Genomic DNA, 12,820 nt, shown 5'->3' on the forward strand with positions numbered 1-12,820 from the left:
ACACAGGATGCCAAATCCACTGAACATTGCCTGTTAAAGAACCTGTAAAAGAGAGTGAAGCAACATTGTGGCAAAGAGAAAGGGAAGAGAGATCATTGACAAAAGGAGGAGTTAATAACACAAAATGTCTTTGATTCCACCCTATCTAACAGTTGAACAGAAGAAGAACCACCCCAGATATGAGTGCAGTACTCCAAGTTAACCTGAAGCAACTGCTCAGAAATGAAGTAGCTATGGCATCTGTACAGCATTCCCAACTTTCGGGAGTTGGAAAGTTAACCAAATTTCTACCTCCTCATTCATAAATACTACACGGATCCGCACTGATAGACGAAACAATATCAGCACTAGAAACAGATCTACTGTACTTTGAGAGTTGGGGGGAATGGGAAAAAGAGTGAAGAGTAGATTCATCAGCATAAGAATGGAAAGAATTGGTAGCAGTGTGATGTAAATCATTGATAAAAAGAAGGAAGGGAGTAGTGTACACTGTAATTGAAAGAATTAAACCCTGTGGAACACCAATACCCTGCATTGGTAAAGAAAGTCCGAGAGATCGAACCTTGAATAACAACTGCCATGGATTAGTTCTTAAGAAAGCTAGAAATGAGAGAAGATAGTGGAGGAGAGAAACCATAAGCAGGAGGTTTAGAAAGTAAAGACTTGTACCATACCCTCTCAAATGCTTTGGAGATGTTGAGGGCTACAACAAAAGTTTTCCCATAATCCCTAAGAGAGGATGACCAAAGATGGGTGCAATAGGAGAGCAGATCACCAGTAGATCTCGCCTGGCAGAAACCTTACTGGTGATCTGACAAAAGAGAAAGGCATTAAAGGTGACGTAGAAAATGAGTTGAGGATAGTTAAAAAATCTTGGAGGGGGGTGGGGGAGGGGCGAAGTTAGGGCAATAGAAGAATTAGAATGGTCACCCTTATTTGGGATGGCCTGAATGAAGGCATGCTTCCAAGAAGATGAAAAAGTTTGGGTTTTGAGGCAAAAAAGGCGAGTGAACACAGAGGCCAGAACTTTAGCAGACTCCCTCAAAACACGGGGGCATTCCGTCTGGTCCATGCATCTTACTCAAACCCAGATTGGATAACATACCAGCAACCTTATGATTGGAGATTACAGGAAAGTGCATAGGTTCATTAGGAAGGGTAGAGTTTGGAACCGTCTCCGGTGGAGTGGTATGGGTATTTCTATAATTATATACCCTGTGTGTGTGTGTGTGTGAACACACACTTGGACATAAGCGTGATTTGTTGCACTGCCTAGGAACGCTGCTGAGTGAATTATTGTGGTTGGATGAATACCAATATATATAGAGATGTGATAAAAGGAATCCTTACAAACAAACTGTTCCCAAATCTGTACAAGTAATATGCAGCCTGCGTAAGTTTATGTTAAAAGTTAGAAAGTACCTAACACGATTTTTTATATTTTTCATTTGAAACTAGACCTCTCTCACTCCCTCTCTAAAGACAAAAACAATGAGTGAAAGCAAAAATTACAGTACCGTAGTAAGGCTTCTCCATTGTAAACAATAAAGATAATGTACAATACTAAAACCATTAAAAAATTTAAGTTATAGTTTGAGAGTTAAATTTTGGATAGAGCACTCAAATTCCTAAGTCAAAGATCAATTATAATTAATTATATGTTAGAAATCTATTAACTTCTTATATAATAAGATATAATACAATACATAGCATACTGAAACCCAAAGGTTTTCATAAATAATAAATTTGATATCTTCAATATTAAGTACAGAAAACCTAAAAAAAAGATGTTTTATAAAATTAATATTGTGTATAATTGTAGTCTCCATTATTATAATGGAAATAAGTACTTACGGTACTGTTTGAATAATAATAAAACAAGAGAAAAGTCAGCTTCTTTGGGTATATTTACGAAACCAAAGCAAGGTAATTTTTCTTAATACTGTATATACAGTATGTGTGTGTGTGTGTGTGTGTTATTTTAAATATCCTAAAGATTAAATTTGAGCTTAAGCTGTGCCAGAGTCCATTCGGTAACATTCAACTCGGCAAGGTCCTGTGGTCGTTCTGATAAAGCAAGCTGTAGCTTCTCCAGGAGTCGACCCCATGCCCATCGCTCCTCTCCACACACTAATGTCACACTCAGGGTAAATCTAGAATGGAACCAGATATATATATATCTATCAATATGTATGCATCCTGTAGTGTCTTCAATACAGTACTTTCCTGTTTAAATAAAATCATCTTTGCTTCAACTATCAAACTTCAATTATCAAACATATTCATCAATTTAATTAGTACTGTACAATAATATTCAGTTTTTAATGTAGTTCCAAAAATGTACAAACTTGACTTTATGACATTAGGAAACACGAATTTTAGTTTGTGACACTGGTTTTACATAAATTACCCTTAACCTCTGTCAAACACACATGTTATTTCCTTGTGGCAGGTGATGGGACTGATGTGTAGTAATTACAGTTAGACAAGCTATATCATACAACTATGTCATGCGCGCCTTTTCCCAAAGGGATTACCACAGGCAAAATTTTTCAGAAGATAGTGGTTGTTGTTTATCACATCTAAAAGTCCCATGAACTCAACAACAATCTCTGAAGCATTTTCCAAAGAATGCTTTGTGATTATTTGAGTGTTAAATGTGAAGATGACAACACTTACTGTACAATGCTGGTCATACCTAAAAGTGAAAAGAGTTGCACCTGCCAAACTTGTATCACATATATATCAAACATACTAAACAGTACTGTACTGTAATTATATATATATATATATATATATATATATATATATATATATATATATATATATATATATATATATATATATATATATATATATATATGTGATAACTGAGAAGAGAAATGAAGTTCCCAAGCGCTGCAATCTCATCTTCAAAGCGCTTGGGAACTTCGTGTTTTTCTTTCACAACATATACCTAGATCACGCACCTACAGTGATTTACTTTGCATATATATATATATATATATATATATATATATATATATATATATATATATATATATATATATATATATATATATATATATATATATATATATACAGTATATATATATATATATACAGTGACCCCTCGTTTAACGACGCCTCGGTTAACGAACTGCCTTCCATAAGGATCTTCAATTCGGTTAACGAACAAAAATTCGGTTAACGAATTTCTTACGAACCGACCTCAACATGTTTTCGCTTGCACTGGCCGGGCAACCAGCTTAAGTATCAGTCCGCCAATACATTAATCGGTTCTAGGGCTTAAATTCCTAACTATTTTAGTAAATATCAAGAAGTTTATACTATTCAATAATTTTAAAAGTTTAATATTCAATTTTTTAGTCATTTTAACAATTATTGAACATAATTGAAGATAAAGTGACTAGTTTAAAGCGCAGCATCCAGCCTCTTAACACAGCAAACAGGCGTTAGTCTCTCTGTTATCACTGGAGGTAACATCTTGCTTGAGACTCTCTTCAACTAAACGCTTTTTTCTGTGTTTCCAAGCAAATTATTGGTCATTTTGAAATATATTTTACATATTGACAATATATAATGCAGTACAGTGTTGATTTAAAGAAAATAATCTTGAAATACACCAAGAGAACTAAAATTTTATGGGTGAAATGGTGCCATGGGGTGACTTCTCTTCCACCCCAATGCCTTCTCTTCTTCCTTCTCCTCCACCCCCATTGTAATTCCCATCATCATCATCATCATCATCATCATCATCATCTACATACACACCTCAAAGTAAGTGAACTTTTCTACCATTTTTGTTGAATTTAGGAAATTTTCGGTGAGCTGGAACCAATTACCCAAAAACCCATTGAAACAATGGTTTCGGTTAACAAACTTTTCGGTTAACGAACGACCTTCTGGAACGGATTGAGTTCGTTAACCGAGGGGTCACTGTATATATATATATATATATATATATATATATATATATATATATATATATATATATATATATATATATATATATATATATATATATATATATATATATATATATATATATATATATATATATCTTGATAAAATCACATTGTGGATTTATGAAAAAAAATAAAAAAAAAAAAAATATATATATATATATATATATATATATATATATATATATATATATATATATATATATATATATATATATATATCTTGATAAAATCACATTGTATTTACATGAAAAAAAAAAAAAAAAATATATATATATATATATATATATATATATATATATATATATATATATATATATATATATATATATATATATATATATATATATATATATATATATATATATATATATATATATATATATATATATATATATATATATATATATATATATATATTATTTTTTTTTTTAATGGGAACGACTGAAAATTTTAAATGGTTACATAACTAATCTGATATAAAATATCATACTGAAAACCCTGCCTTTAGAGGAAGGGTAATGCCTTGCTTCTTGCTTGTAAGAACAGTACTGTACTTCAATTATCAATCAAGGTCAATTTGTCTATAACCTAATAATACTTTTTATAGTGGATTATAAAAGATTTTATAGTACCACTAGGTCTAGTCAATACAAACATATAAACTTTGCTAACCTTTTTGCAAGTGTCAGTGCCTGCAACATATTGACTACCATGACCACATCACTAACAGTTGGTGTAAAAGCCAAGAGTGTGGTGATGGCATCCCCTAAAAGGCCACCAGCCACCAGACCCCCTGCTAATCTCTCTGTTGCTTGTGGTGACAAATTGCGTAACAGCTCAAGTCGTTCAGCCAAATCCAATCGCTCCCACAACTGCACAAGACCTTCAGTAGTGCTTGGTGGATTGTTAACATCCTATAAAATACAGGGTGTAAAGATAATAATATATGAAAAGAGCAGAAGTAAGGAAGCAAAAGTGAAAAATACACACACATAAAAACAGTGAAACAGTATGAAATTTTGTTTATTTTTGCTTCAAATGGTATGTTAACTTACCACTGAATACAATAGGTGCCATTTTATCTTGTAAACTCAAAATGCATTCTAGAATTTTTCTTTTGTGTGTGTGTGTGTGTGAAACTACAAGAGTGATAACATTGCCCATAATTGATGGAAGTGATGCATGGCATCATTTTGTTTGTTCCAGTCTCAGAAATTTTAATTAGCAAAACATGCAATCAAAATTATGATTATTTTTTTTTAACTCGATTTAGTTGGGGCTCTGGGTTGATCGAATTAGTCCAAAATCTCAACATATCGAAATTATCTCACAAAAGAAAAAACAATTTGAAAACCCAGTTAAAATTCAGCAGATTTTAATTAAGCATAATGGTACAGTATAATAAAAACATCTCAGGCCACCTATATATATATATATATATATATATATATATATATATATATATATATATATATATATATATATATATATATATATATATATATATATATATATATATATATATATATATATATATATATACAGTACAGTAAAGGGGGTCCCCGACTTACGAACACTCACCGATACAAACGAGGTCCCATAAGGTCAATTATTTTAAGAATCCGACACAAGTACAACTGGTTCGTAGTACAGGGGGCCCCCAAAATTCGCGGATTTTTATTTCGCGGTTTTCTATTATTCGTGGATGACACCCTGGATGTACCCAAGAATGTCTGTTGGTAGTTATAAAGTTGTCGGCATTTTTGCGGCTGGGACAGGGAGCCATTCGTTCTAGAGACAGTAATGGTTGAGTTGACGGTTCTGGGCAAACACAAGAAATACACTCTGCCACGTTCGTAGAGTGATACAGTAGTATATATAATTTGTAATAAAAGTTTAAAGTCCTGCTATAATAATCGAAATAAGTTTATTTCTCTCGAAACAGGACTGCCATTTGCAATGACATCACTAGTTTCAAACTCATTGCTGCAGTCACAACCAATCACAGCTTTTCGCAGTCATGTGACTTTTTAGAAACTTTAACCGATATTTTTTGACACTTTTTGGCCCAATTTATTTAAAAATATCATTACCATAGTGAATTTAAGCGTTTTTTTTACCCATTGACCTGCCATCTTACAAAAAAATTCCGACCGTCAACTCGTCCATTTCCTTACCTGTATTGTAAATATGTGTGTGTGTGTGTACACACACACACACATACATACAAATAAGTAATAATTGTGAAAACCCTCTCACAAATAATCAGAAACAAATTTATTAAAACTGCGACAGTCTACCCTCAAGTCCGTGCTTTATTACTTTATTAATAAAGCATGGACTTGAAGGTAGACTCACATTTTTAATAAATTTATTTCTGATTATTTGTGAGAGTATTTTCCCATTATTATTTATTTGTATCACATATTTACAATATACAGGTACAGGAAATAATTGTCCTAAGGGCAAACACATAAAGGGAATATACATTTCTTTGTACACAAGTGAAAATGTAACAATTCCCCCCTGGTAAGCAAATGTCATTTGCGGATTTGGCGATTCGCGGCCATTTTGAGAACCTAACTCCTGCGAATTTGGAGGACCTACTGTACAGTAATATCTCCGTTAGCCGGAATCCCTCAAACCCGGAACTCTCCGATAGCCGGAATTTAAATTTTCTCGGAAAATCGTTCCCAAAGCCAAAATTTTTTGGAAAATTACGGCTTTGGGAGCGATTTTCCAAGGGTCACATTTTCCAGAAAATTTCTAAAAAAAATTTCCTGATAAAAGGAAAATTTCGGGGATGAGAGATATTTTTCTAGGTTTGAAAGATGTAATGGGCATTTTCTGGAACTTCCAAGAATATTTTTTCATTACCCGGAAAATTCCGGGGATGGGGGATTTTTTTTTCGGCTTTGAGAGAGTTGTCTCGTTACCCGGAAATCTCTCATTCCCAGAAATGCTCTGCACCAATTGTTCCGGCTAATGGAGCGATCACTGTATTTATGTACGAGAACTAATTTGTGTGGCGTAGAGGCGAGGCAAAGCGGTGTGTGGGGAGTGATACGTTGCCCAGCCACACACCTCACACTATATAAGGTACTGTATTGTAATATGTTCTTAGATAATAATGAGACAAATACAATATATTGCATGAAGGACTTATAGAAAAAGGTTTTCATGAAAACTGATTTAAGATGTTTCAATAAATTTTATATTTTATATATAACATACAGTATGCTCCTTTTGTTACAGCAATAGGAGTGAATGAAGAGACAATCTGTGTGTATGCTCTTGACTGTAGCCATCCTTCATTATTATAAGAAAAGGCTTGAAAGGCCAAAATAAATCCAATTCCAACGAAAGCTCAACATCAATTAATTTGCTGGCATTTTAGTAAGACTTACAGTATTAAGACAAACCTTACAAAGTATTTGGAAGCAGCAGTATGGATAAAGCTGAAACAGACAATACCATATTTGGAAGGATGTGAGTACATATGAGTGAAGCAATTATTGTACAAGCCAATTTGGGGAAGGATAATTTTCTGGGTGTTGTCACTGGACCACAATACTCACATATTGTACATCAGTTGGATATACAGAATTTTCAGTGTCCTGTGGAGGTGGCTTACTCGACTTCTTAGTTGCTGAAGAAGCCAGGGAATTCCAGATGGACGGACGAACTTTGCTTTTATCATTTCGATCAAGTGGCTTTAGATGAGCCCCTGAAAATTCAAACAAATGGCATTGAAAATGTCTTCCAAGAATGGTATAAACAATTTGAAATATACTAGAGAGAAAGCTTTATTACTGTCCATGTTGTAACTCTTTTATCTGGAAGAATTTACGAGTTTCTAACCTAACATGTATTACTGCCTCCTACGGCTCAGTCTTTCAATACTCATTGTTCCAATGACCTCACTGTTATGAATAAACCTTAATATTGTAGCATTTCTTCTTTAGGTTTATTTCTTACAGTATGAATTACCATTGAAAGAATTTTAATACTGTATTTAAAGTGAGATTTCCTCCAACTATAAATTATAGAAATACACATTTTCTCTAAGAAAGATTCATATCTGCCACTGTATAAAACACACCTTTGTAAAAGACTCATTGATTTTGAAGGGAATATTTAGGAAAAAATCAGTGAATAAATGTAGCACTTAATATTTGTTCTCATAACTATGGAACAAAACATGAATGGAACGTAATCTATAAATGCATTTTAATGATTAAGCAGTTACCATTTTATCCATTACGGAGCAAAGCCATACTCATCATAACTACTGTTACCTGTAAGTTTATTTATACAGTAGGTGACTGATGAACTATATTTCTGTTCTATCAATTCTTAAACCAAAGGCTCTTCCTATGATTAACATCACTTCTAGACAATGTCTGAGGAATACATTTGATGTAGAAGACATAAGGCAAGTTTAGAGACACTTTTCAGGAAAGAAAAAAAACGCGTATTTCATACTGTACTGTACAATGGCACATATGGTATATGAAGAGTTCAGTACATTTCATTCTGAGTAAAGAAATTTTTTTTACATGTACAGTGGTCCCTCGGTTAACGAAAGGTTCGATTAACAAAATTCGGTTAACGAATTAGCTCCCATAAGGATCTTCAATTCGGTTAACGAACAAAACTTCGATTAACGAAATCCTTACGACAAACACGTTTTGTTGTGAGCATCAGCTGATCAGCTAGTCTGCCAATACAGTAATTGGTTCTATGTTTACATTCGTTTCCAGTGGAATAAATATCAAGAAAGTTGTGCTCTTTAATATTTTTGCATTTTTTATATTAAAATTATTATTCATTTTAAAATTTAGTTAACATATTGATAATATATGCAGTACAGGGAACTAATTTTTTGTGCGCCCATCCGTCGCTTGACTCACCCGCCAAAGCGTCAGTTAAACTTTGTTTAAAGTGGAGGAAACATCATGTTTGTTGCTCTCTTGAATACAGAGTATTTTTACGTTTTTACATTAAAATTATTGGTCATTCTGAAATTTAGTTAACATATTGATAATATACAGCGCAGTGCAGTGTTGATTTAAATAAAATAATCTGTAATTACAGCTAGTGAACTTAAAATTTTATTGGTTAAATTACTGCATTAAGCATGGGTCAAAAGAAAGGCAATTTCTCCTCCATCCCCACTTCCTTCTCTTCTCCTCCTCCACCCCCCACTTCTAATTCCCATTATCATCAACCAGCAACATTCTACATACACACCTCAAAGTAAGTGTACTTTACTGCATTTTGTTTATACTTTGTATGTACTTTATTGTGAGCTGGAACCAATTACCCAATATCCCATTGAAATAATGGATTCGGTTAACGAAACTTTCAGTTAACGAACGACTCTGTGAAACGATTTGTGTTCGTTAACCGAGGGACCACTGTAATACTCTTCATACTGAAAAAATTAATACACATGGAAATAATCTTTTTCTCACCAAGAACAAGCTGCCTAAATTCATCATAAGTTGGTGCTGAGTGAATGGCACGTAACTTGGCTGCATTTTCTGCTGTATATCGACGATCTGCTTCTAATCCTGCTCGAAGTCTTGCCTCAAGCTGATTTGCATCCACACTTCCTTCCCAACCTCCGCATGCCATCACGCTGCAGAATAATAATTTAGAGAAAAAAAATATGTAACACTTCATTGAGCCCTCCCCCCCCCCTCATTTTTTTCATATGTGGATTTACAGTTTCGTGTCTATATTACTCGAGAATTATTGAGAAAAGTGTTTCTTCAATAGTTTTTCCAGTGTTTCAGATACAACCAACAGAATTATTGTACTGTACAGTATTTTCATATGTCCTGATGAGTTATGCACACCAGGGTGACATAACCAGTGCTGGAGGTGGTATTATAGTTATTTCAGTTGCAAGAGTCACAAGTGGCTGTTAGTAGTTAGGGAACTGCTGCCTTTATTGATGGCAATAGGACCTTCTCTTTGTGTGAAAGGCAAGATGTAACTATGCAATTGGCGTACGAATTGTTATGTTGTATGGTAGTAAAACATGATGTTAACAATGATGACATGTAAATTTCAATCTTAGACATCTGTGATCTCAGATTTTTGCTCGAGTGGACCTTTTGAAACTAAAAATTTAATTATTAATATTTAGATCTGTTGGAAAAGTGATGAACCATTTATGTTTGGGTTCAGGTAGGGATAGTTACCTCATCTTGACCTAGGAAAAAATAACCATAAATAGGGATTTCCTGGGTCCTGATCAATTTTCTTAGGCAAGGTGACCCAGGTCAATTTGGCACTGGCTATTCTAACAGTGTCAGTCTCTAATGCTCTGAGTGACCATGTACTTAACTGTGGGGCATGATAATGTGGCCCCATAGATGCTGAACATCAGCAAATGTACTGAGCACTGTATGTTGATGTTGTTTCTTAAATCTAATGAACACTTTGTTCAAATAAATAGAAAAAGCACCTGAGTATGATCAACACGCCTTGCATTATAATGCTTAGTTAATTAATGTTAGGTCTGGTTAGTATACTATATTTAGAAGGGTGACCGCCTGGGAACACGAGATGGCTCTGTCGGCGTTTCTTGATCAAATTGACTAAATGTAAATTACAGGTATTTTATTATTATTATTATTATCAAACGCAAAAATGGTATTGGATGGATGCAGTGGGTGGACGTAGAATATTTTGTGAAAAAAAAAAAATCCTGCATTTGACTTTTAGTTTAATCAAGAAAGAAAGTCATTAAAAAAGTTGCATATTGGTGGGTTGGTGTTCTAACATTGTTCAGTATATATTGGCAGTAGATATTTTGTCGTGTCGGGGTAAGTTCCTACTAACACTATTTTACCATGAGCGTGCTCTGATTGGCTAATCCTTCATTACAGCCAAACAAAACAGTGGTAAATTTGCAGTTTCAGCCCCAACTACTGTTTGACCATACGGTAAAATTGCAGTTTCGGCCAATATGCCCTAGTAGTTTAAAAATTAGTTTTTCCTGTGTATTTTGGTGTGATTTAATCGAATTTTATCTTTATTTCCGGGGGAAGTACCCGTTTTAGAGAGTTAACCCCCCAAAAAAAAATGGAAAAACTTAAAAATTCATTTCTGACATTCTTGGTAAAGGTGTAGATCACCAGAAGTTGTTTTTTCTTTATTTTTGCCGTACTTATTGTTTTGATGATTTAAAGTATATTAAAAGAAACGACAACTTTTTATTATGATTTTTTAAGTATTTATTTACTTATTTTTTTACTATCCTGTTTCACAATTCTCCTCCCAGCGCCACTTTTGTTGTTTACCTCGCTGAATCCCTCTTCAAGAGACGTTTCCTATAAATGATGGTCAACGCTTCCACGAATTCCTCCTCGCCATTGCTGATGTATATCAACCTCAATATTAAGGTAAGTTGTTTAACACATAAATTAACACGGTAATGCATTGAACCTAATAGAACCTGACCTAACATACCCAACCTGTGGGTAGGTCAGGTTTTATACATTGTCATTTCCATTTTTGTGTTTAATATCATATTGTGTAGAAAATTTTTCAACCAATTCCTTCTGGTGGTAGCCGTTATCTACAGTTTACCTTATTCTTTACCCCCTGGTTGAAATGGGGTTAGAAATACTCCAAATTAGGAAATCTAAAGGTTGAGGATGGTTAAAACAGTCGGCCGAGTATTGGCAGAAACTACAATAATACCAAATATCAACTGCATTAAGTATTACCTAACTGACAAATATCATGTTATTCCTTAAAAATTTCCTGGCACGTCCTTCCACGATTAAACTTAATAAATCTTGGGTTAGCTCCAAAAACTTACCTTAAGAATTTAGATTTCCACAGAGCCAACTTTCCTTGTATTTCGTAATCTTTCCTAATAATGTAATCTTCGGTATGTCAATGTGTTTCACTATTTTCAATTATTTTCTTTGGTGGAGCTCATCCTAGCTCAGTAGTTCCAAGTTAATATAACCCTCTCTCTAAACTCGTCTTTGTGCTTTTCTCCTTGAAATGGCGAATAACTTGAATCAGTAACTTTATTGTACACTTCAGCGTGAACGGGCGCACGGTGTAATATGAGTGAGGTAATAAATTATCATGCTGGAGTGAGATGAGGGAAGACGCACCTCAATGTTTACAATCAACCAGGCGACCACATAAACCCAGCCAGGCGAGCCAACCACGACCCCGCCTCCCTCCCTCACTCACTGCTACTTGTTTTCTTTTATTCTGCGTATTGCATAATATACGGAACTCTATATATACCATTGAAAGAAACGTGCGCCTCGATTTAGATTTTTGGTTTCAATAAGATGATTTAATAAGCTTAGTGTGTCCTGGAGATACTCTTATTGGTGCTACTATAGTATTGCTGTTGAAACAGTTTATTTAGCCAGAAAAATACAGATACAGGGTCGATAATAATAACAATATTAACATGGCTGAGCCAATTAAGAGGTTAAGTTAATGGAAGCTACAGTGTAAATATCCCGGTAGACACAACTCCAGCTCGGTAGACCGCGTTCCTTCTTTGTATAAGGATAAAATTATGACTGCAAGCCACCCTTCTTTCTGTATCGCGATGAAGACAGTAACTTGCATAAACTCATGTAAAGTGTTTACGGTTTCGAAAAGGTGGCACGGACGAGAAGCTGACGGGCTGGTGAAGTTTTCGTCAGCTATACACTGCAGCAGATGTATGCAGTACAGTATTAGTGTTGTAGGTGGGGAGAGGAGAGGTTTAGTTTTTTAATGTAGCAATTTATTGACAAAGCTTGGAGTACAGTTTGCCTATTCTGAGTAATTCAGTCAGGTCTTGACACTGAGGGTGG

The 12,820-nt window shown here is 34.2% G+C and overlaps 1 protein-coding gene across 1 annotated transcript; it reads right to left on the reverse strand.

The window, feature by feature from the left end:
- Nucleotides 1–1,777: 1,777 nt before the first annotated feature.
- Nucleotides 1,778–12,266, reverse strand: LOC121872680 (coiled-coil domain-containing protein 103-like). The gene is made up of 5 exons (XM_042375660.1): nucleotides 11,809–12,266; nucleotides 9,446–9,612; nucleotides 7,547–7,695; nucleotides 4,641–4,882; nucleotides 1,778–2,153 (listed from the first exon to the last, which is right to left on the reverse strand). Exons 2-5 carry the CDS (start codon nucleotides 9,606–9,608, stop codon nucleotides 1,991–1,993), a joined length of 717 nt encoding a protein of 238 aa, XP_042231594.1. The 5' UTR covers nucleotides 9,609–9,612; nucleotides 11,809–12,266; the 3' UTR covers nucleotides 1,778–1,990.
- Nucleotides 12,267–12,820: the final 554 nt, after the last annotated feature.

The sequence above is a fragment of the Homarus americanus genome, unplaced genomic scaffold, assembly GCF_018991925.1.
Source record: "Homarus americanus isolate GMGI-L3 unplaced genomic scaffold, GMGI_Hamer_2.0 scaffold39155, whole genome shotgun sequence".
NCBI classification, from domain to species: Eukaryota; Metazoa; Arthropoda; class Malacostraca; order Decapoda; family Nephropidae; genus Homarus; species Homarus americanus.

What these genes read in the sequence shown, in the direction of transcription:
- LOC121872680 (XM_042375660.1), bottom strand. Translation starts at nt 9,608, where the DNA reads ATGGCATGCGGAGGTTGGGAAGGAAGTGTGGATGCAAATCAGCTTGAG. An exon ending in ATTTAGGCAGCTTGTTCTTG is followed by an intron (nt 7,696 to 9,445) that starts GTGAGAAAAAGA and finishes TTGAATTTTCAG; the next exon opens with GGGCTCATCTAAAGCCACTT. An exon ending in GCACTGACACTTGCAAAAAG is followed by an intron (nt 2,154 to 4,640) that starts GTTAGCAAAGTT and finishes GTTCCATTCTAG; the next exon opens with ATTTACCCTGAGTGTGACAT.